Genomic DNA, 21,240 nt, shown 5'->3' with positions numbered 1-21,240 from the left:
TGAATTTGTAAATGGCTCGGATTTTACATGTCCTAGTGAGCTGCAGCTGCATTGGAGGCTGTAGAAACAGAATACACTCCACAAAACGCCACTATTTTTCAGACAGTAAACGCGCTTGAACCGTTTGGTGTTTTCACTGTATTTTAATCTGCAGACGCTCTTAGTATAAAGAACCCAAATCAAGCACATTTTGAATTTTCCACTGACAGTCCGTTATTGGTGCTTTCGCGATGGACTTTCCCTGCAAGTACAGAAATTACGGCATCCGAAAAAAACATTGATCTCTTGTCTTTATGGGGCCTTATGTTTCTAATTCGATACACATGGCCCCATAAAGATAAGAAATTGATTTGCGACAGCAGCAAAGCAGGCGACCGGAGGTGAAAGGGCGTCAACAAAGAACCCTCACCTCCAATGGCAGGCCACCGTTTAGCATAAACGGTGACGGCAGCCAATGGAAATGAGGTTCGGGGCTTCAAGCCCTCTTCTCAAACTCCTTGTTGACAATAAATCTCGCCGAGCGAGCAGCGCATGCTAGGCAAGACCTAAAAAGGGTTACAGAGTGATGGAGGGCAGCAGGCGGCTGCACAGCGAGATGTGGAAGGGCATGGCCCGGGGGAAGCATTGGGGCTAGTGAGCTGAGAGCACGACACTCCCATCCTGCTATTGCTGGCCACCTATATCTGCCCAGCCGGGGCAACACACGAGCAGGCTAGCCCAGCAGGTGGCTGGATGCATTTTGTCCTACATGGATCCGGTAGCAGCAGGGGTATCCCACTGCAGAACCCCAATACCGGGCTGTCCAAGGTAAGGCTCCATCCCCAACGGAGGCCTCTGTAAACGCGCTCAAAAGCACACCTCACACATATGCATGTTAAGGCATGTTTGAATTGCACAAAAAACGTAGTTTCTTAGTATCATTTTGGAGGCCGCGCAGCTTTTATTTCATCAGGACGGTGCTACTTCAGGGACGCTGTGCTATAGGTCGTAGTCTTTTCTCACCTGCGTGTCTATGTGCATGCCTTTAACTTGTTTGTCTTGTGTCAAAGCAAGATCATTGGCTACAGGGCCACCTCAGCTGCCAATATTTTACTAAAATATTTTATGGCCGCAAAGGTCTTTTTTTTGTTTTATATGCTGGATGTGTTTTTGTTGGTTATTTTTGTTACGCCGTTACTTAAAGGATAGCAATCCAAAAAACGCACGCCAAAGGCAAACAGGCTAGCAGGCTGCATTTCAGATTTTAATACAGAAAAGTAGCATAGGTGAGCCCACACGCATGCTAGCCGAACAAAGTTTTGTTTTTTAGTCAGCGTGAAAAGCAGACACCATCATGACCCCTGCATTGCAGTGTGCAGCGGGAGTAATTCACCAACTGTGGCTGCTTAATTCAGATTGCCCTCCCCCACAGGCTCCTCTTTCCAGTTCTCCAGTGGCCTACAGTGCAGACATGTCTGGAGTCTGCCTCAAAGCTGCATCTGCCCTATAGTCACACAGAGCTAAATTTAGAACTAAACAAACATCGAGGATCACATGTTGCCTCTGTCTGCGAGAGGTTTCTGGGATTCAAAACATCCGACAAGTATAGTTAGAACCCTTTAAGCAGCATGTTGTCACCATATACAGCCAGGCATGGAGTAAATTGGACTCCAGAAACCTATTTCACTTTTAACCTCCCATCTGGCTACACCCTGTCTGCCCACTCCACCCCCCCACCCGCCCCCAACGTTTTTGTGAATAGCGGTTACTACAGTTTGTAAGGTTCCGTAGCTCTCTTGGAATCTGTGTGTAACTATTGGATCTGGCTATTGGTTCACCGATCTAAAACGGTCTGCTGATATCTGGAGTTGGTTACATTTCAGGTAATTTGAGATTTGTCACTGTGGGTGGTGATCGGCGACGTAAGCTTAGGCGGGAGTCTGGACAGTGGTTGTGATGCTGTGGTAAATAAAATAAATATTACCTGACTGAATTTCGTACGGAGTCTTAAAATAAAGTAAAATAGCTCAAAATAACAAGAGGCAGAATCCGTGGTATAAGAGGTTTTCTAATGGGCTTTATTCCATTCAAAATGGCCGACTCGAGTGGCGGCCTTCAGGTTCCGTCACCACGAAGGTTCAGGAAGTGAAGTACAATATTTTGTTGATAGACATACATTTTTATAATAAGTGCATTACAATGAAACGAATGTAGAAGGCGTAACATTTGATAAGAAAAGTGACGTAACAGTGACATAATCGAAACTAGGCGTAATAAGGAATAAAAGAAACATGATTGGCTTGCATTATCAGACATAGGTGGATCTATAAGATAATACTTGGCATAGATGCGCGCGCAGCAGCATGACGTGTAATTGACGTGTAACTAGGGGGTGAAGGGGACTTGACATTTAGCTCTACATGTGGAGACGAGAAGTCTGGGGTCAAGTCAACCTAATCCCAAATCATATCTAATATCCTATGTTTAGAGAACTATGTTATCCATAAGGAAGGACTCTCGGACAGAATCTATTCTATACTGACTGTGTGCGCGTACAAGCGTCTAAGTGTCTATATGAGATGCGAGGGGCAGAAAACTTTCCATGGCAGCAGGGCTATGAATCACTTGCAGGAGGACAGAGAAACCGGGCCTTTTGCTTGGTAACTGGAGGAATGTTTACTTAAACTACTAGGCAAGAATGCATCGGCTGAAGAGCAAAATAGATAATTCGAAGGTGAAATACAACTTCTTGGCAGACAGGCGAAAACTGTCCGAGGCAGGCACCGTTAGCTGCACAGGGAGTAGGACAAAGTTCATGGATACAGATGCGAGCTCAAACTGAAGCTGTCAGAGGCTGGGAGCAGGGAAAGGCTTTGAGGACAGAATCGGGCCTACTCGCCTGAACTGTAAAAATGAAGTAACTTAGCCATATAAAGTCGGTGGCCTTTTATACTTAGGAATCGAATATCCAGCCCATTGATGGCGGATCTGACAGAGAACATGTTGACGGTAGACACACATATGTTTGCGTCTTAGAAACTGGAACTGGAGGGAACATACATGTACTTGTAACATGCGTATAGAACCGTTGGGGTCCAAGATAGGGGACATAACTGACCAGGAAAATCCACATTTCCACATTCCCTCCTTGTCCCCTTCTTGCCCTTCACGAGACATCAATCTTCATCATTCCATCGATTTGCTCATGGAGCATCATTTCTTCTTCCTTCTTCTTCCGGGATCTTGAGCGAAAACCTTGATGTGGAATACACGATGTGGCACACAGACCACAAATCGCTGGTCCACATTGCAGACACATGCAACAACTGAAAAGCATAAGAAGGCCAATACCTAGGAAGGATAGAACTCTCCATCCCCAGGCTGATATCACACTCCAAAACCACCCGGACCACGTCCAAGTGCCTGGATTCTCGTGTATCTGGCTTACAATCTTATGAAGGCGTGTTATAGCTTTATATACAGATGGCGAATTTTCTGGTATGAAAATGCAGCAGCTGGATCCGATGACCCTGCAAGCTCCGCCCCTATCGGCCAGGATGACGTCAAGGACAAGACGATTCTGGAGAACAACAATTCTCATCACTGATTGTTCCTCTGTCAGATTGCCTAGGGCGGCTATAGTCTCGTTTACTACAGCTTCAAGAGTCTTGGTGAGTCTGCGTATCAGCTTACTATTTGATATTGTACCTATATAGGGAAAGATACCTTTATTGAAATCTACATACTTGTCCCATGCCGTCTCAGTATAATCGACAACTGGGAGATCTCTTCGCTCTCTATTGTGTACTAAATGAACATTTCGATAATAATCAGGGGGAGCTAGGAAAACAGGTGGCAGAAGGAATGCTATGTAACAGGTACCATCCCAATCTAGAGGCAGACGCATATATGCCGTCTGACCACATATAAAGTAAGAATGGCGAGAAGCTCTAAATGAAGATTTGCCTTGATCACTATATTCTACTGTAGTAACACATTGGCTATGGCCCATATGTATGGAACCAACTTTTCTTACACATAATTCACCCTTTACTGGAAATACTGACATAGTGGGCAGAATTAGTTCAACTTCGGATTTGACATTCAAAATCATAAGATTAGGCGTAAAATTACCTAATTTATACACTTCATTTTCTAAATCAGTTCCTGTTCTACTGGGGTGACCCTCCTTATTAGGGTGACAGACTTTGAATAAAACTAGATTTAGATTTCCCCATATCCAATGTTGTTGATAAACTGCTGTGTCTGGGTCTATGGAATTTAATAAACTAAACCATGCTCCACAGGAGCCATTGTGTGTGAACGGATGTGGAAAGAATGGCAGAACTCCTTTGTTATTCTGATAGGGAGGAAGTCTGCCACACACCCAACAATTGGTCGCATTACTAGTCTGATGGGAATGATGTAACATACTAATGAATGTGTTATTGCGCAGCGCAAGTCTATAGGACAACTCATGTGGCGGTAGGTCACTAAAAGAATGTTCATCAGTTATATTGAGAACACGTTTAGAAACAGGATAATACATATGCAACAATATACTTGCAATAACTATTAAAAAACTCAAGGAAAACAAAATTAATAAAGTCACAATACAGTGGTTACGCAGTAATTTACAATAAGCATGTCGTTTCATTATGATTCTGGACTCTACATCATTCAGACCTAAGGGATACATGTCGGGACAGATTCAACCGCTTCACCTTGGAGAGGACTTAAACAATCAAATCGTCCGACAGTTTAGATCTGGACCTGAGTTTCTGTTTATAGCACTGAGAGTCATTTTGTAAAATAGCTCAAAATAACAAGAGGCAGAATCCGTGGTATAAGAGGTTTTCTAATGGGCTTTATTCCATTCAAAATGGCCGACTCGAGTGGCGGCCTTCAGGTTCCGTCACCACGAAGGTTCAGGAAGTGAAGTACAATATTTTGTTGATAGACATACATTTTTATAATAAGTGCATTACAATGAAACGAATGTAGAAGGCGTAACATTTGATAAGAAAAGTGACGTAACAGTGACATAATCGAAACTAGGCGTAATAAGGAATAAAAGAAACATGATTGGCTTGCATTATCAGACATAGGTGGATCTATAAGATAATACTTGGCATAGATGCGCGCGCAGCAGCATGACGTGTAATTGACGTGTAACTAGGGGGTGAAGGGGACTTGACATTTAGCTCTACATGTGGAGACGAGAAGTCTGGGGTCAAGTCAACCTAATCCCAAATCATATCTAATATCCTATGTTTAGAGAACTATGTTATCCATAAGGAAGGACTCTCGGACAGAATCTATTCTATACTGACTGTGTGCGCGTACAAGCGTCTAAGTGTCTATATGAGATGCGAGGGGCAGAAAACTTTCCATGGCAGCAGGGCTATGAATCACTTGCAGGAGGACAGAGAAACCGGGCCTTTTGCTTGGTAACTGTAGGAATGTTTACTTAAACTACTAGGCAAGAATGCATCGGCTGAAGAGCAAAATAGATAATTCGAAGGTGAAATACAACTTCTTGGCAGACAGGCGAAAACTGTCCGAGGCAGGCACCGTTAGCTGCACAGGGAGTAGGACAAAGTTCATGGATACAGATGCGAGCTCAAACTGAAGCTGTCAGAGGCTGGGAGCAGGGAAAGGCTTTGAGGACAGAATCGGGCCTACTCGCCTGAACTGTAAAAATGAAGTAACTTAGCCATATAAAGTCGGTGGCCTTTTATACTTAGGAATCGAATATCCAGCCCATTGATGGCGGATCTGACAGAGAACATGTTGACGGTAGACACACATATGTTTGCGTCTTAGAAACTGGAACTGGAGGGAACATACATGTACTTGTAACATGCGTATAGAACCGTTGGGGTCCAAGATAGGGGACATAACTGACCAGGAAAATCCACATTTCCACAATGCAACGGAGTTTACCAGCTCTAGTCACACACAGACACACAACTCTCATTTGGGCCCATATACATTCATTCATTCAATGAGCTAGCAAATATCCGCTGGTCATCAATTTTGATTTACCTTAGAGACCTGATACACCAGTATCATTACCATTCCCTGTCTCCTCAAGTAAATGTACTTTGTCAATAGATCTAGTAGTAGATTAGAATAGGGAGGAAATAATAACACATTTAACCTTTATTTTAAGGAACCACAGACTCAAAGGAGTTTTAAAGATTTATCTAAATTAATAGTTTTGTGAGTCAAGTCAGAATACACGTAGATACCCCAAAATTCTCCATCAAAAATAGTACAGTTAGCTTAGAATCAATTCACAGTAGTAAATTCTCGTGATGACAGTACCTGAGGAGAGAAAATAGAGAGCAAATACAGAGCATTACCCCACAGAACCTGGACATCAGAGTATCAAAGATTCAGGACAGGTTCAGGACCGGGAAGGTGGCCTCTTCTAATGCAACATCAGCGTTGCGCCCCTCTCTGGTGCTAATCTCTCCGGCTCGGGCTCGTCCGGACCCCTTCCTAGATGTGCCTCCTCAGTTGTTCCATGATTCTACCCTACTGTTGGATTCTTTAATAAGCTTGCAGCGTTTCAGGCAGCATCTCAGCATAGCATCAGCATGTGCGGCATCAAGTGTGTCTGACTAACTAAACTTACCTCTGTTATATCAATTTGAGTGTATGATCCACCCCGCAAATGTTTCAATTCTATGTACACCCCTCAATTTGATTGGGCCAGGCAGTGGGGTGAGGACATCACACCATACTAAGTGCAATAACTTTCTTTAGTTCTATTGTCTAATACCCCGCCCCTTAAACTTAATACCCACAAGCTTTATTCCCACAAGCATTTCATATGTGGATCGATAATTTTGAAGTACAATGTTTCGGCTTCTTCCTTTTACAGGTTCAAGGGTTTAGCTTCCCATGTCCTTGCTGGGCACATGTTCTTGGCAGAAGTTCAATTACATCACTAGTCTCAGGACAAGGATTCAGTGCGCATGTGTAGTTGTCGCAAAGGAATAGGGACGTCAGTCACCCTCCAAGGCCCAAATGCGAACTATTAATAAAGTCAAAGAAAACATGTTAGAATACGAAATTAAATGAATTCACTGTATACCACTTACATCTACTCTAACCCCATTTACTTAATATATCTTCTGCGTTAATAGCTTAGTAAAACTTGCACAGGTTAGTTTCAGCATGGCATGTGCGTTAATGTGGGAGTTTCGGGCAGCCACGTTAAAAGCTATTGTGCAGCTGCAAAGATTTCCCACCAAGCGATAGAAGCGTCATTACTACGTAGATGCAGTAGACGCATGCGCAGAAGAGATCCCGCGTTTTTGGCGGCCATTTTAAGGACACTCTGGTTACTGGTTAGTACTGCACATAGAAAAGCTTCCCCTAGATACAGTATGTAAATTGTGGTGCAACAATAGTACCCACGAACATGTTGGTTACATTATTACTTGTTATTCGAGAGGATTGCATACGAGCAAGTCTCTTTTATACGAAACCTTGCTCCATCAGTTGGCCAGATTCTGATGTGGGTCAGTGTGGCTTATTATGTGTACGGACGCGTGTACTAAAAGGCCACTGTCACTTGTTAAGTGGCTGTGATTTGCTCCAAAGACAGTTATTTTATAGTGGCTTGGAACTAAACATGCAGTGCCAGTGTGTCTGTACTATCCTCTGCTTAACAATGCAAACATTAAAATGAATCCTACCGCCGACTGCAGCACTGACCTTTGTGATCAAGAAGCCCCTTTCCAGCACGGTGTTCCCTTCGGATGCTATAAACCTGCATAGTGAATGCTGTATGGCTCAGTGAGTTTCTCAATTCATTATTCACAAAAAGTTGCAGCAACAAGAGCGCTAGAACGACACAACTAGCCGCAAGCACTTGTTATTTTACTGACCGCGGATCTTCTCTGAAGCATCACCTACTGAGGCATGGGCAGGCGCGCAACACCCATTGGACTCAAAGGGCTTCAGCCCCCCCCCCCCCGTCGTGTGTGGCAGCCCGGGATGAGACAGCTTTCTTTGGCACACACACAGCCGCACCCGAGCACTTCACAGGTCTTTGAAAGACCATTTGCATGTTAATGAGGCCTTGCTGTTGTTTCACCCCTTCTAAGAGCTCCTGCAGCTCCACTCTGCCTGTTGCTTAAAGATCCAGCACCCCCCCCGCCGAAATCATTCCACTCTGTCTATTGCTTAAAGATTCAGCCCCCCCGGAAATTTTTTCTTAGCCCCCCCCCCCCCCCCCCGACATTTGGCTCTAGTTGCGCCTCTGGGCATGGGTATGGTATCCCTTTAAAACCATTAATTCATACTTTGAAATTATGCAATGTACTTTTTTAAAAGAATGTTACCCAACCTCATAGTTTATTTATTATGCATGCAAACAGCATTACTCAAACGATGCATACCATCATTTTTTCACATCGACCTTTCATTGTGTGGCAAACATACTTCCTATACTTTCTAAGAAACATCTAGCTTCAAACACAATAAACTGGATTTGCATCTATTTATTGTGCTTCACGCAACCAGTCCTGCAGGGACCCCGGTATGTAAAACCTCGGGCCCCAGAGCCTACGTGCAATGCACCGCTTGTGTTTTTTTCCATCCCCTGTCATCAGTGTCTTTGATGTTTCCTGTCCTCAGCTTACTTCATCCCGCAGCCCTGCCCAGCACTGCTCTATCAGGCTAAAAGGTCACATAACATCACAGATGTTTGTGTTTAGAAATATCCATGGTTAAAGAGCTGCTGTCTGAGTTGGAAAGTTAATGGGTTGAAATAACACACTGACCGAATTCTAAAAACGGCATAGGTGCAGGTATTGATGAAAAACGTTCTGAAACTTGCCTAAGCATTTTACTTTGCATTTTTAATTTGAGGCAGAGGTCCTAAAACGAAAAGTAAGATACTCTGGAAAAGACATGTCCATGTATACTTACAATTATAAGGTCCCAAAGGCGAGACCTATTGGCTATGCCAATGCTTGTTTTGGTAGGAACAGGGAGATTAAGTGATTTGCCCAGAATCACAGGATGTAGACGCAACGTAGAGGCTCGAACCTTGGTTTCCCAGCTCCAAAGTCGGCAATCTAGCCGTCAGACCACATCCTCTCCACATCCTCGGTTCTAAAAAGTCCAGTCCTTACTCCAGATGGAGGTGCAGGACATGTCAGAGTCTCACCTGCCACACACTGCCGAGCTTGGAAGGGCCGGTGCTCCTCAGGGTTGCTCAGTTAGCAGTGTCCATGAGCTGCTACTCAGAGCTCATTAGCTGGAGAATAATAGCAGAATTATTTAAAAAGTTCAACTTACTCACACATTCTAGCACATGCACTGGCAATCGGACAGACTGCAGGAGGGCTACTTCAATCACCTGGGGTAGGTTAAATTCCCATCCCTATGCATCACTATCTATCCCTTGTTAAATAAAATACAGTGTCCATCTTCCTGCAGGGCCTCTATACACCAGGATCACTCTGTGCTATGCTGAACACTACACTTGCTGCTGTCGCACTCACACAGCTCCCTGCACACACTCTCACATACTCACTTGAGGCAGAGGCGCAACTAGAGACAAATTTCGGCGGGGATTTTTCTTGCTAAGAACAAATTTCAGGGGGGGGGGGGCTAATTCTTCCAGCAATAGGCAGAGTGGGGATGCAGGGGCTCTAAGAAGGGGTGAAAACACAACAAATGGTCTTTTAAGACCTGTGAAGTACTCAGGTGCGTCTGTGTGTGTGCCCGGGAAGCTGTCTCAGCCCGGACTGCCACACACGACGGTGGGCGGGAGGTCGGAAGCCCTTTGAGCCCAATGGGCGTTGAATGCCTGACTTGAGGCAAGGTGCCCTAGATTCTCCCTCCTTGAACCTTTGCCAGGCCTTCTGGAAAGGGCGGGGGGTTGGCATTCACACTTGCAGACTGCAATTGACGTGCCTAACGTGCACCCGTATTTGCACGTGTCTCAAGAACCCCCTGTTTCATATGTAACATATACACCTGACTTGAGCAGATTAAGATCAGAGTGCTGCTGCTCTTGCCCAATCAAGCCCAAAACGACTCGAATCAAAATGGAGTCTGTGTATCCAATTCTGTATCATCGTCACCCATGGAATGTGCCAAAGAAAGTGGGGCCTGAGGGAAGAGTTGAAGAACCGCCGAAGTTAATCACTACCTTTTGGAGGTTTGCCTGTGGTGCTTTTCCTCCCCTGTAGTGAATGTCCCCTGGCCTCTGTGGACATGTTGCCTGCAGGCGTACCTGCCTTTTCCCACCTGCTGGCCACGGCCGCCATTTTGTTAGCAATGGTCACATCTGTGGTGTTTCGGGCCTCAGACCCGCATGTTGGACGAATGACCACAGACACCGTAGTTGGGTACTAAAACTGGCCCAGGGCACGTGCGCCCAGGCCCTTTTATTTCCAGAGTCACCTGACCGGTTACACCTGTGGTGGGTGTAAAGTGTGGGGCACAACAGGGAGAACACTAGAACGTGTCCAGCCGTACACTACAACATCTCTCCTCGAGACCTTTCTTGTGAAAGCTGCATCCCCTGTGTGTGATCTGGTTCTGGACGGTGTCACAAGCAGTCCATGCATACAGGAAGCCGCTTTTGCAGAAGGCGAACCTGAAATCAGCGCACACCCTACTCCATCTCCTTAATCTGCGCTCTGACCACGAGTGACATCAGCTGACTTTTCAGCCTCCGAGTCTCTAGCGCTGATGTGCGCCTGACTAAAACAAGACCAAGAGATGTGCTCACAGGCCATTCTGAACTTCCTGCGCAAGCAAGAAATGGAGATGTTTGCATGCCGTTTTCTAGGCGATTGTGCCAAAACTGAGCTGCAGCTATTGAGATCAATCAGATTTTAATTTCTAGGTAGAAATTTGACTGTGATGCATTTTACTTTACTATTGATCTTAAAGGAGTAAAAGCCTTGTTCTTTCATGGAGATAGATATAACACTGACTGGTCAATCCCTTTGTCTGTTATTTAAATGTTCCCGGTGTCTAAGCTGCTAAATTACATCACTGAGTAAACCTTGATTGCTCCCCCTTTCCAAACCTTGACAGTGAAAGGTCGAGGATGAAGTCAGTGACCATTCACTGAGCTCACAGTAGAACCTAGCCCATGTGATTGCAGAGACAATAGGCAATCCTTGTTACAAGGATGGTGTTAGAAATGGGGATCTCTAGTTGGCAATGGCTGGCGCCAATGTTCAAATAGGGACTCTTCTTCCTAAGTCAGGGCAAGTGGGCTATGCCCTTTGACAACCCCTGCTCAACCCTGTGGTAACGTAGCACGAGCAGTTAGGCCTATCTCAGAGGCAGTGTGTGAAGCATTTATGACCATGCACAATAAGGCAGTAACAACACCACAAAAGGATACAACTCATGTAGGTATAGAAAAATAATATCTTTATATAATGTGTAACTCTAGACTCTCAAAGCGTTTTAACAAGCTACAATGCACGTAAACCAGTAGGGACTCAAAAAGGCAATAACGAATTTACCAGACGTGACACTCACTGAGTTCAAGGCCGGGGCCTACGCGACCCGTTGCGCACCAGATACCTGCCGTTGAAAGGGGACACAGCACGCAGCTCCTCGAAGAAGCGGAGACGGTGACAGGCGGACTCCCAGCAACCACAAGTCTTGGCTTCAGGGGTCCGCAGTGTGCAGCCACAATGATTCGGGCACTCGGGGACAGGCGGGCTCTCAGCGGCAGCAGGATGCGGCCGTGGTGGCCCGGGCTGGTGGTGGCGATGACTCTCGTCTTGCAGCTCCGTGGTGGGCTCACAGCGGTAGCAGCTCTTTCTTAGCTACGGTGGCCCACGAGACGATAGCGACAATCCTCGACAATGGTGAACAAGATGCAGGCACACAGCGGCAGTAGCTCTCCCTTAGCTGCGACGGCCCACAGGACAATTCACGATGAGGCAACGTTGGCAAAGGTGCGGGCGCTCAGCGGCAGCAGCTCTCTCTTAGCTGCGGCGGCCCACAGGACGAAGGATGGTCTTGACCAGACTGGCACAACGGTGGGCACTCAGCGGCTACAGCTCTCTCATAGCTGCAGCAGCCCACACAGATTCAGCGAAGGTTCCGAAGGTTCAAATTCAGGCAGGCTCTCAGCGGTGACAGCTCTCTCTTAGCTGCAGCGGTCCACACAGATTCAGCGAAGGTTCCGGAGGTTCAAATTGAGGCGGGCTCTCAGCGGTGGCAGCTCTCTCTTAGCAGCAGCGGCCCACACAGATTCAGCGAAGGTTCCAGAAGTTCAAATTCAGGACAATAGGAGTTACATTGAACACTACACATTTGAGTCCAGGGAGTGATCATGGTGCACTTGTATCATGTGATGTTGACCCAGGGACTAATGAGGTCGAAGAAACTCCTTGAGATGTTAGAGGTGGTTTATGAAGGTCTTGTAGAGGATGGACCTCCAGTTGAATCGAAGAGTGTTCGAGAGGAAACGACTCAGAAGAAAAATAACAGACTGCTGAGGACCAGCAGGTAAATTCAGGGCGGTGAAGCAGGGTTGGATTTGTGATCTAACAGTGGAGAGACTGAATACAGAGAGAGATGGTCAGTAAAGGTAGGGAACGATACAATGGGCTGATTTAAACTCCAGAATGAGAAGCCTGTATAGGGGACCTGCTGTGTACAGTGAACAAGTCTGCCTAAATGTGCCTTGTGATGGGCCCAACATGAGGTAGCATTGGCATCTCAGATTTACGTCTGTGCAAAGACAGCACCAAGTTCCTGTTGCAATGCCTGGCAGAAGAATAGACAGTGGTATGCAATGGTGATGTGTGTTTGACTTGTGTGTAGTAGAAATGTTGTCTCTTTTGTTGGAAGGGTGGGTTGACGTCTAGAGGGGCCGGTTTAGGATACCAGGATTCAGCCCTGCACCCTCTTTGGTGAAATGTAACTACAGCTGTACATTTATTTATGATGGTTCTTTCTACAGCTCTCAATGCCTTCAGATGCAACAGAGGTTTTGGACTGGCTTTCGGATGAGGACTTTCTTCCACCCACCTGTAGGTGTATTGTTAGCACAACTGATCTCACTGTGGTGTCGCCCTTCATCCAGCGGTTGGAGCCTCTTTCTGCAGAGTCTGCTCAAAACCTGGCCACCACTTACCTTGCACGCTTCAACAAGGTAAACATGTCGTGCACAACTTCTAACTTCCTATTACTTGATTTCTATCAAGTGTTGTTTCTTCATTCACTTATAAACAGCAAGACAGGGCTCCCAGTTCTGATAGAAAGGCCTACCTAAGGATACGTTTTATCATGGGAATAGCATAGACCATGTATAGTCTAGCAAAAAGGTGGTAGACACAGACTTTGCTGGTGATATGTGACCACCACACTCTATGTCATCAGCAGCGCTTGAAATGGAAAAATAGAAGTGCAGGTACTCTCTACCAGAGTACCTGCTTGATTCGGTGAAGTGCCGGTACTCTCTAATTAATAGTATTACGTCTCTCTAGAGACATGCCGGTACTCTCCCTCTCAAAATAAAAAAACGCCGGTACTCCGTACCGGACAGTACCGGCCCATTTAAAGCACTAGTCATCAGGTACAGCGTTAAGGGTTTCGATTCCGGAACTTTTACCTACAAATTATTCTATCAGGTGTGTGGTCTAGTTAGTTCAGTGGAAGCAAACTCAGATTACCATGCCAGATGGCATTGCAGTGGTGTGCAAATTCTCATAATTCGTTTTCTCATAATTACGCAAAAATTCTGGAAAATGAAGCACTATTATGTGTAACTATGCAAAACATGAATTAGACATTTAGTGCTCTGTTGTAGAGTGAATTGTGAAATACATTCTCGTGTCTATTATGGACTTCTATCTTACTCCTGAATTCCAGGAGTACGCATAACTTACTCATGGAATTCGAGAATAAGCTTGAACAAATATACACTACAAGAGCAGGTCACAGCAAAATATTGGTGACTCGGGCCAAAGAAATGTATTGCAAGGGTAACATGGACATTTGTGGCTCTGTGAATCAAAAATATCTTTTAACCAAAGGGAAGTTAGACTTTAGGTTTAATTAGAAAGACCTCCCACCCCGCAGGTATTTAAATCATGAGAAACGAGAAGCCACGTAAGGTGCCTTGATGTAGAATGTGTTGCATGTTGCATATAGATATTGCATTAAAATGTGTGAATTATTTTGTGATGTGTTGACAGTGTACTGTGATTTATTTGGTGTCCATTGGTATGAGATGGAGCGAAGCAAGTGTATTTTGATGTCGGGCATTAGTAGTGGTGGAGGAACAAACAGTGTCTTGTAGGGATCTACAATAATGGAGCAACTGTCCGATGCACAGAGTCTGTAGACATGTAGTTCACATAGGAAATGTGCTACAGTGCCACAACAGTGGTGGTTGGCGCTACCCAGACAGAGAATGAGTTCCGAAGCCAAGAGAATTAATTTTGGCACCATACAAATGCAATTAACTTAGCATTTAACAGAACTACTGTGACCTGTGGGTAGTGTGTTGTGATGCGCAGTGTGCAATGAAGGAGGGACTGTGTGATGTGATGTTTAAGCATGAGGATGAAGGGAGAGACACTGTCGAGTGATGCAGAAGGTGCAAGGGCAGAAGCCCCGTGTGCCATACGTCAAGGGGTTTAAGTTGACAGTTGGCTTCTGTCTGTCTATACCACGTCCCTCTATCAGCGTCTGAGTCCCGACCAGCTGCAGCTTTTGATGCTGAAAAGCTCCTCCCAGAATCCTCTGTGGCTGACGCTGGCGTGCGAGGAGCTGAGGGTCTTTGGAGTGTTCGAGAGGGTGACTCAGCTCATCGAGGGATTTCCTGACAGCCTGCAAGGAATGCTGAGTAATATCGTGAACAGACTGGTGAGAGAGAACACGCCGCTGGTGAAAGAGGTAAAGGCCATTTTGTTAAAAGTAAAACAGAACTGTGATGCAGTTTAATAGCCGAGGCAGAAGAGTAGACGTTCTTTACGTATTTCCAGGCAGTAGAGCCATACAACTGATCATCTACAGCCACGGATGGCTAGCTTGCTCTGTCAGGGTCTGGCACCTTCCTTTCTACTCATGGTCCTATGGGCCACGAAGCCAGAAGCTGGAGGAGAAAGCAAAGGTATATCTTGTAGCACTGTTTAACTTTCAGCAGTTTCCTAGCTTGGCCCGATCCCAAGCCCCTAACAGCATAAGGGGGCCATTGAGAGTCTAAGGGTGGAATAAAGGGTTCAGCCCACGTCGTCAGCCGTGGCCAAAAGAACATGTTCTAATTTGTTGCTGTCCGTGCATGGATGTTGAGTCACCCTACAGAGGGCCAGTGCTAGGCTCCCGGTGAAAACTTGGACTGCAAAAGCTCTGTTTACATAAACATAAACTCCAAAATACACACAACCAAAATCTTCACCTTGCATAAATACCTCATTTTCCTAATTTGAATTCCGTCATCCATTTCCTGACTTTTTAACAACAATTCATATTTCTGGGCCTTCCTTTGTGTGCTTCCACCGTCTTTGTCATTTCCTGACTCTCCGAATAGGTGTCTCGTTTCTCTACTATTATTATTATTTATTTTTTTTACACTCCCACGCTGCCAAATAATCTGTTTGTACAAACTATCCCAGTTAATACGAATGTAAAGGTCAAAGTAAGTCAAGGTGTAACATTGTACTCTCCTTTGTTCCAGCTTCTTTGTCTTCTCTGCTTTTGCATCAGTGGAGTTCTTGAGAAGGATGTTCAGCAAGTAATGGCCCAAAGGAGTGGTTCCGAACACTTACCCATGATGCACTGGGCCGAGGTGCGCAGGGCTGTAAAATCTCTCCTGCGATTCGGCCGCAATGCCAGAGGAATGGACACTCTTGCATTCTTCCATTCCTGCGTCACAGAGGTAATTCCATCCTGGCTTGGACCTTTCTCAGACACATGTGAAGAGGCTCTTCAGCAAGATAGCAAGAATATTGGAACTCAAGTGTTGGGGACGAGAAGTCAGTTTAAATATCAGATAATTTCCAGTGAGGAGCTGGCAAAACAAATATTACTAAATCATGAAGAGCATAGACAAATAGAATACGAGATCAGTAAATAGAGAGAGCGACCAGGAGAGCTATCCGTCATATATGCAGTCTTGAGGGAAGAATTCACAGGTGAGCAAGGAGAAGGCAGAGTGATCAAACACCAATGGAGATATTGCCTTTACCTTAATATTTACTTCCTCATACCTTTCTTCTCGGTCTTTTCCTCAACCTACCTTTATTTCTCCCACCTATCCTTAAGATTGAAATTATTTTTGCTTCCCCGCTTATTTTCTTCTACCATCACTTCGATCCCTATTCCTAACGTTAAATCTTCCAGTAAAGCTAACCAATTCCATAATCCTATTCTTGATTTAATTACATGAAATGTTATCAAAAATAACCTCTAATCTAACCTTAAACTGGTCTAAATTAAATTTTTTATTTAAAGTAATGTTGACCTATTATAATGCTAAGTTCCTATTCTAATGCTAAGTTTTCATTCTAAACCTAAATTACCTGCAATATAAATTACTTTATATTTTAAAAAAATTAGGACCAATTCTAATCCTAACTCTCTTTTAAAATCATTAAATTAAAATAAACAGATTTGACCTTTATTGTAATCAAAACACTAACTCTAATCCTCTAATTAAATCCATGTAAATAATTTAAATCCGTTTAAATTAACGTTCATTGTAATAAATTAATTCTTACACTAACCTCAATTTAAACTAATATATTTTGTTAAATACCTTTAATTTTAATATAATTTAATTATTTTAATACTAACTTTAACCATACATTTGAATATGTTATTCTTTTATTTTAAAATAAATAATATTAACTAATTAATTGCAGCAATTCTGACTCTACTCCCAAATAAATCAAACTTTACTAATAAAAACGAAGCAGTAATATTTGCTGTGATTTAGTTTTTTAACCCTATTATTAAATTATGCTTACCTTAGAAGACATTTTCCTGATACGTTGGCTACATTGGTTTTGTAACTCAGTAAACACAGACTAATGAAAGCTGCTGTCAGAGTAATTGCAGACCAATTAAAGGGGCAGAAGAAAAGGCTAAACATGGATGGAGAAAACCAGGGAAAAGGGAATTACCAAGCAACATGCATAGTTAGAATAGGCACTTTAGTCCAAATAATGCAGTTGGGATATTGTGTACTGAGTATCAAGTGAACGCCGGAGAGAAATCTGTACTGCAGACACATGCAGAGCAGATGGAAGAAGATGCAGAGGGGAGGAATAGTGCATGCGTGTGAACAGTAGTGCAGTGGGACTCAAGTCATCAATTACAGAGAGAAATGTAATTGCTAAGTTCAATAAAGAATAGTAGAGAGGAGAGGAGTTGGCCTAACGGCTAGGGTGCTCGACCGGGGAACTGGGTTTGAGTCTTGGTAATGACGCTGAACTTCCTGTGATTCTGGGCAAATCACTTAATCTCCCCGTGCCTAACAAAAAAAAAAAATGAATGTGTGTCCTCATGTAACGTAACTGGTGCTATGTAAAGCGCTCTGATATACCTGATTGGATTCGGGTCAAGTTTGCGCTATATAAAACCCTGCAAAAAAAAAAAATAGTAGGATTTGGCAAGCGGCTTGGAGTGGTTGGTAATAGAAAAGGTGCACCTCACAGTCCTTGTTGTAGGGAGTGGTGGAAGACCAGACATTTAACCCAACCATCTCACTTTATTGCAAATTTATAAAAATCTGTCGAATTGTGCATTTTCACCCTGTTGTCTCACCTAACTGCTCATGGTGCCTCTGTTCACTGGACCAGAGAGAGAATGGAAGGCTACAGCATGAGTGAATATCATGCAATGGGGGTGACAAGGGTAGATCAAAAGCAAAGAATGGTAGGAGTTGCTAATACTAGATAGAATCAGTTTATAGTCCAAGATTTATTGCTCGGCATTGACACAGTTAGGCCCCACTCAGAGGGAAGCAAGTAGTTTGCGCCTTAAGCTATTTTTCAAAACATCAACCTATTAGGCTACTATGACTAAGTTTGTTTCCCAGTTGTGTTTTTCAAATGCTACCTCTGCCAGTACCCTAGTGACTATGGAATTAGGAGTTTCTGCTTGACCATTGGTCTTCAGAGTTGTTTTATTTATGCGCCTTATGTAGTGCATCCACTGTAAACGCCTCTGCTTAGTCTTTACAATTAACCAGATACAGGATAGATGTTCATCTCTTTACCGGCCATGCCTAGCAGGATGTGGTTGCTTACCATTCACGGATACAATTTGTTTGTGATCAGTTCTTGTTTGCCATTATCGTTCCTGAGCTATGTCTGGCATCCCCATTTCCCTAAAATGTTCTTTGATTTCACATGTCCTTCACTAGACATCTTCCAGCTCCATTGGGTATGAGCATTTGAGCTATCTGCTGATATTCTGTAGTTTTCTTGTTGCTACTGTTATTCCTCAGCTAGCTCTGCCAGCTCCCAGGGGGTGTGGTGCATTTGAGCCATGCACTTCCTTCCCTAACTTTTATAGTGTCAATCTGGAACTAGATCTGCCAGCTACCCAAAGTGTGATGCATTTGAGCTCGGCACAGCATTTCTATAGTTGTTTTCTGTTTTGCTGTGTTCTTCCAAAGCCGTATCTACCAGCTTCCTGGAAAGCTCTGTGCATCTTTTTCGTAGTTGTGTTCTTTGTTGTCAATGCCTTTCCAGAGGTAGATCTGTCAGCTCCCTAGGGTATGATGCATTTGAACTCTTTGTTACCTTTCCTTGTTGTTTGATAGTGTTTTTGAGATGGATCAACTCTTTTTCTACTTTTAGAATATGTACTTTACAGCATTTTGCTGTGATGGAGATTTTGTATTGATATTCATTTGTGTACCAGCGCTAGATGTATTCACTTGGGTTAGCACTGTTTTTAGTTATTTTCCCCTTTGAACACATTGGTGATGGTGTTTAAGTACAACTACAAGGAGGATTTATCTTGCCATGGAGGGTATTAAAAGAGTTGGAGTTAGAGATGAAGATTTTTCCAAGCTTATAGGCCAAGTGACCATAGGAGATAAACCCATAGTAATGTCTAAAGTACAAAATGAAGAATGGGCCAAATTATTCAATCACATGATAATTTCATGTTAGACTATTTGGAAGCGGGTATTATTCCGATGGTTTTGAGGGTGAGAAATGTTTCAGGATTGTTTGTGATAATGCTGAGGTTCTTAGAAAAAAGGTCCCTGATTTCAAATGGCTCTTCACCCGACTGGATGATTCTCATTATCAAGACAGCCAGGGAGGTGGTGGTAATCCTCAATAAGGAGATTGAGGAATTGGAGGAGAAACTTAAGAGAATCAACATGATAGATAAAGCAAGGAAGAAACCTGAAAAGATCAATACAGGCCTAGATTCCTTCAGTAATTATTTCAGGAAGAAGACAGATAACTGAAAGAAGGGTATTAAATATTGTTCTCAGGGACGGGTTAACCCCAACCTCTTGGATAAATATTACAATATGTCCGATGACCAAATCAGGTGATCAGGGAATCAAGGTTGGAATAACAGGAAAGTAATAACGTTTTCAGATACATCTGAATGAGAGGACGAGGAGAGTTCAAACCCGTTTGATAAATATGGAGATAGACATACACATTATGATAGGTAAAATCCCAATATCGCTTTTTTAGAACCCAGAAGAGGGAACTTCAGGGGACGAGTTCAAAATCAAACAAGACAAACACAAGGAGATGATGGACGGAGCGCTGAAACTTTTCAGACACACCCCCAGTCACAGATCTGGGTTGAATACATCATCATTCTTTAGCTCACTTCGCCCTCTCAGTTCAGACCCAGCTATATGCAAATCAGCCTTGACCCTGTGCCTCATGGAAACAGTTGAGCCCGAACTGCCAAGCCATGTATTCCCTGAACCAGAAACAAGCATCCTGGGACCGGTTTCGTGGTAACACCCCTCATCAGCTAGGCTAACTTGAATCCAGTGGCAAAGTGAAAAAAGGACCCACATCTGGGTATACCCTGCCAATTTAGGGCAAACAAAGCAAACACAAGGAGATAATGGACGGAGCGCTGAAACTTTTCAGACACTCACCCCCAGTCACGGATCTGGGTTGAATCCATCATCATTCTTATGCTCACTTCGCCACCTCAGTTCAGACCCAGCTATATGCAAATCATTCTTGACCCTTTGCCTCGTGGGAACAGTCCAGCCCAAACTGCCAAGGCAGATCTTCCCTGAACTGGAAACAAGCATCCTAGGACTGGTTACAGGGTAATACCCCTCAAAAGCCAGGCTAGCTTGAATCCAGTGGCAAAGTGAACAAGGGACCCACGTCTGGGCATACCCTGCCAACTTAGTGCAAACAAAAGGATATAATGGGCGGAGTGCTGAAACTTTTCAGACACTCGCCCACAGTCACAGATCTGGGTTGAATCCATCATCATCAATCAAACAAGAGACAGATACCAGAAGGCAGACTTGAATCACCACTGTTTACAAACACGGAGCCAACAGTATTGGTGGAATTTGATAACATCCCCGTATTCCTGCTCTCTACTATGGAAATGGATGAAACTACTGAGAGTTTACTTTCTAAGGGACTGACATTTGTAGCAAGCAAACGTGCAGACAAGTTTGAACTGGCCCGGCATCTTTATGCTTTCTTTCACAGGATAATGCTAAAAAAGCTTTTATGAGTAAAGATATTATTGTGGAGAACAACAGGTATGAAATTACTATCTACCTTTATTCCCAAACTGGACCAATTAGGGCCAGAAGTTGATATTTTTGGAAAATCTGTTCTATCAAAAATATTCTGAAACCTTTACAAAACCTTCCTTATGAAGAGAATCTGGCCTTGAAGAAACTCCAACAGAATAAGCAGATCACTGTTAAACATTGTGGTAAGGGTGGGGGGATTGTCCTTTTTGACATTGACCAATACAAACAAAAGATGAAGACCATGTTGGCTATGTAGAACATTATCAAAAAATCAAAGGTGATCCGCAAAAGAGAGTGATTAGTAAAATCAGAAAAATAAGTACAGAGGTTCTGGAAGTTGGTACCTTGTGTAAACAAGAGTTTGAGTATTTGAATCAGTCCAATACTCGTATACCAGTTATGTATGAAGTACCCAAGACACACAAGGACATCATAAATCCCCCCTTTTGTACTATTGTATCCACTATTGAAGCAGCTATAGAGCCGCTATCAACATGTATTGATACATTTTTAAAGACCTTTGTTTA

General features: G+C 43.8%; 1 protein-coding gene across 1 annotated transcript in view; it reads left to right on the top strand.

Moving 5' to 3' along the window:
- LOC146784016 (telomerase protein component 1-like) overlaps nucleotides 1-21,240 on the top strand; it is a 109,634-nt gene that overhangs the window by 63,171 nt on the left and 25,223 nt on the right. Inside the window, exons 9-11 of the mRNA XM_085633843.1 lie at nucleotides 12,950-13,141; nucleotides 14,680-14,889; nucleotides 15,671-15,871. Coding sequence (XP_085489969.1) covers nucleotides 12,950-13,141; nucleotides 14,680-14,889; nucleotides 15,671-15,871 — 603 coding nt within the window. The remainder of the gene's footprint in view (nucleotides 1-12,949; nucleotides 13,142-14,679; nucleotides 14,890-15,670; nucleotides 15,872-21,240) is intronic.

The sequence above is a fragment of the Triturus cristatus genome, chromosome 11, assembly GCF_964204655.1.
Source record: "Triturus cristatus chromosome 11, aTriCri1.1, whole genome shotgun sequence".
Taxonomy (NCBI): domain Eukaryota; kingdom Metazoa; phylum Chordata; class Amphibia; order Caudata; family Salamandridae; genus Triturus; species Triturus cristatus.
This window is presented reverse-complemented; position numbering and strand designations above follow the sequence as displayed.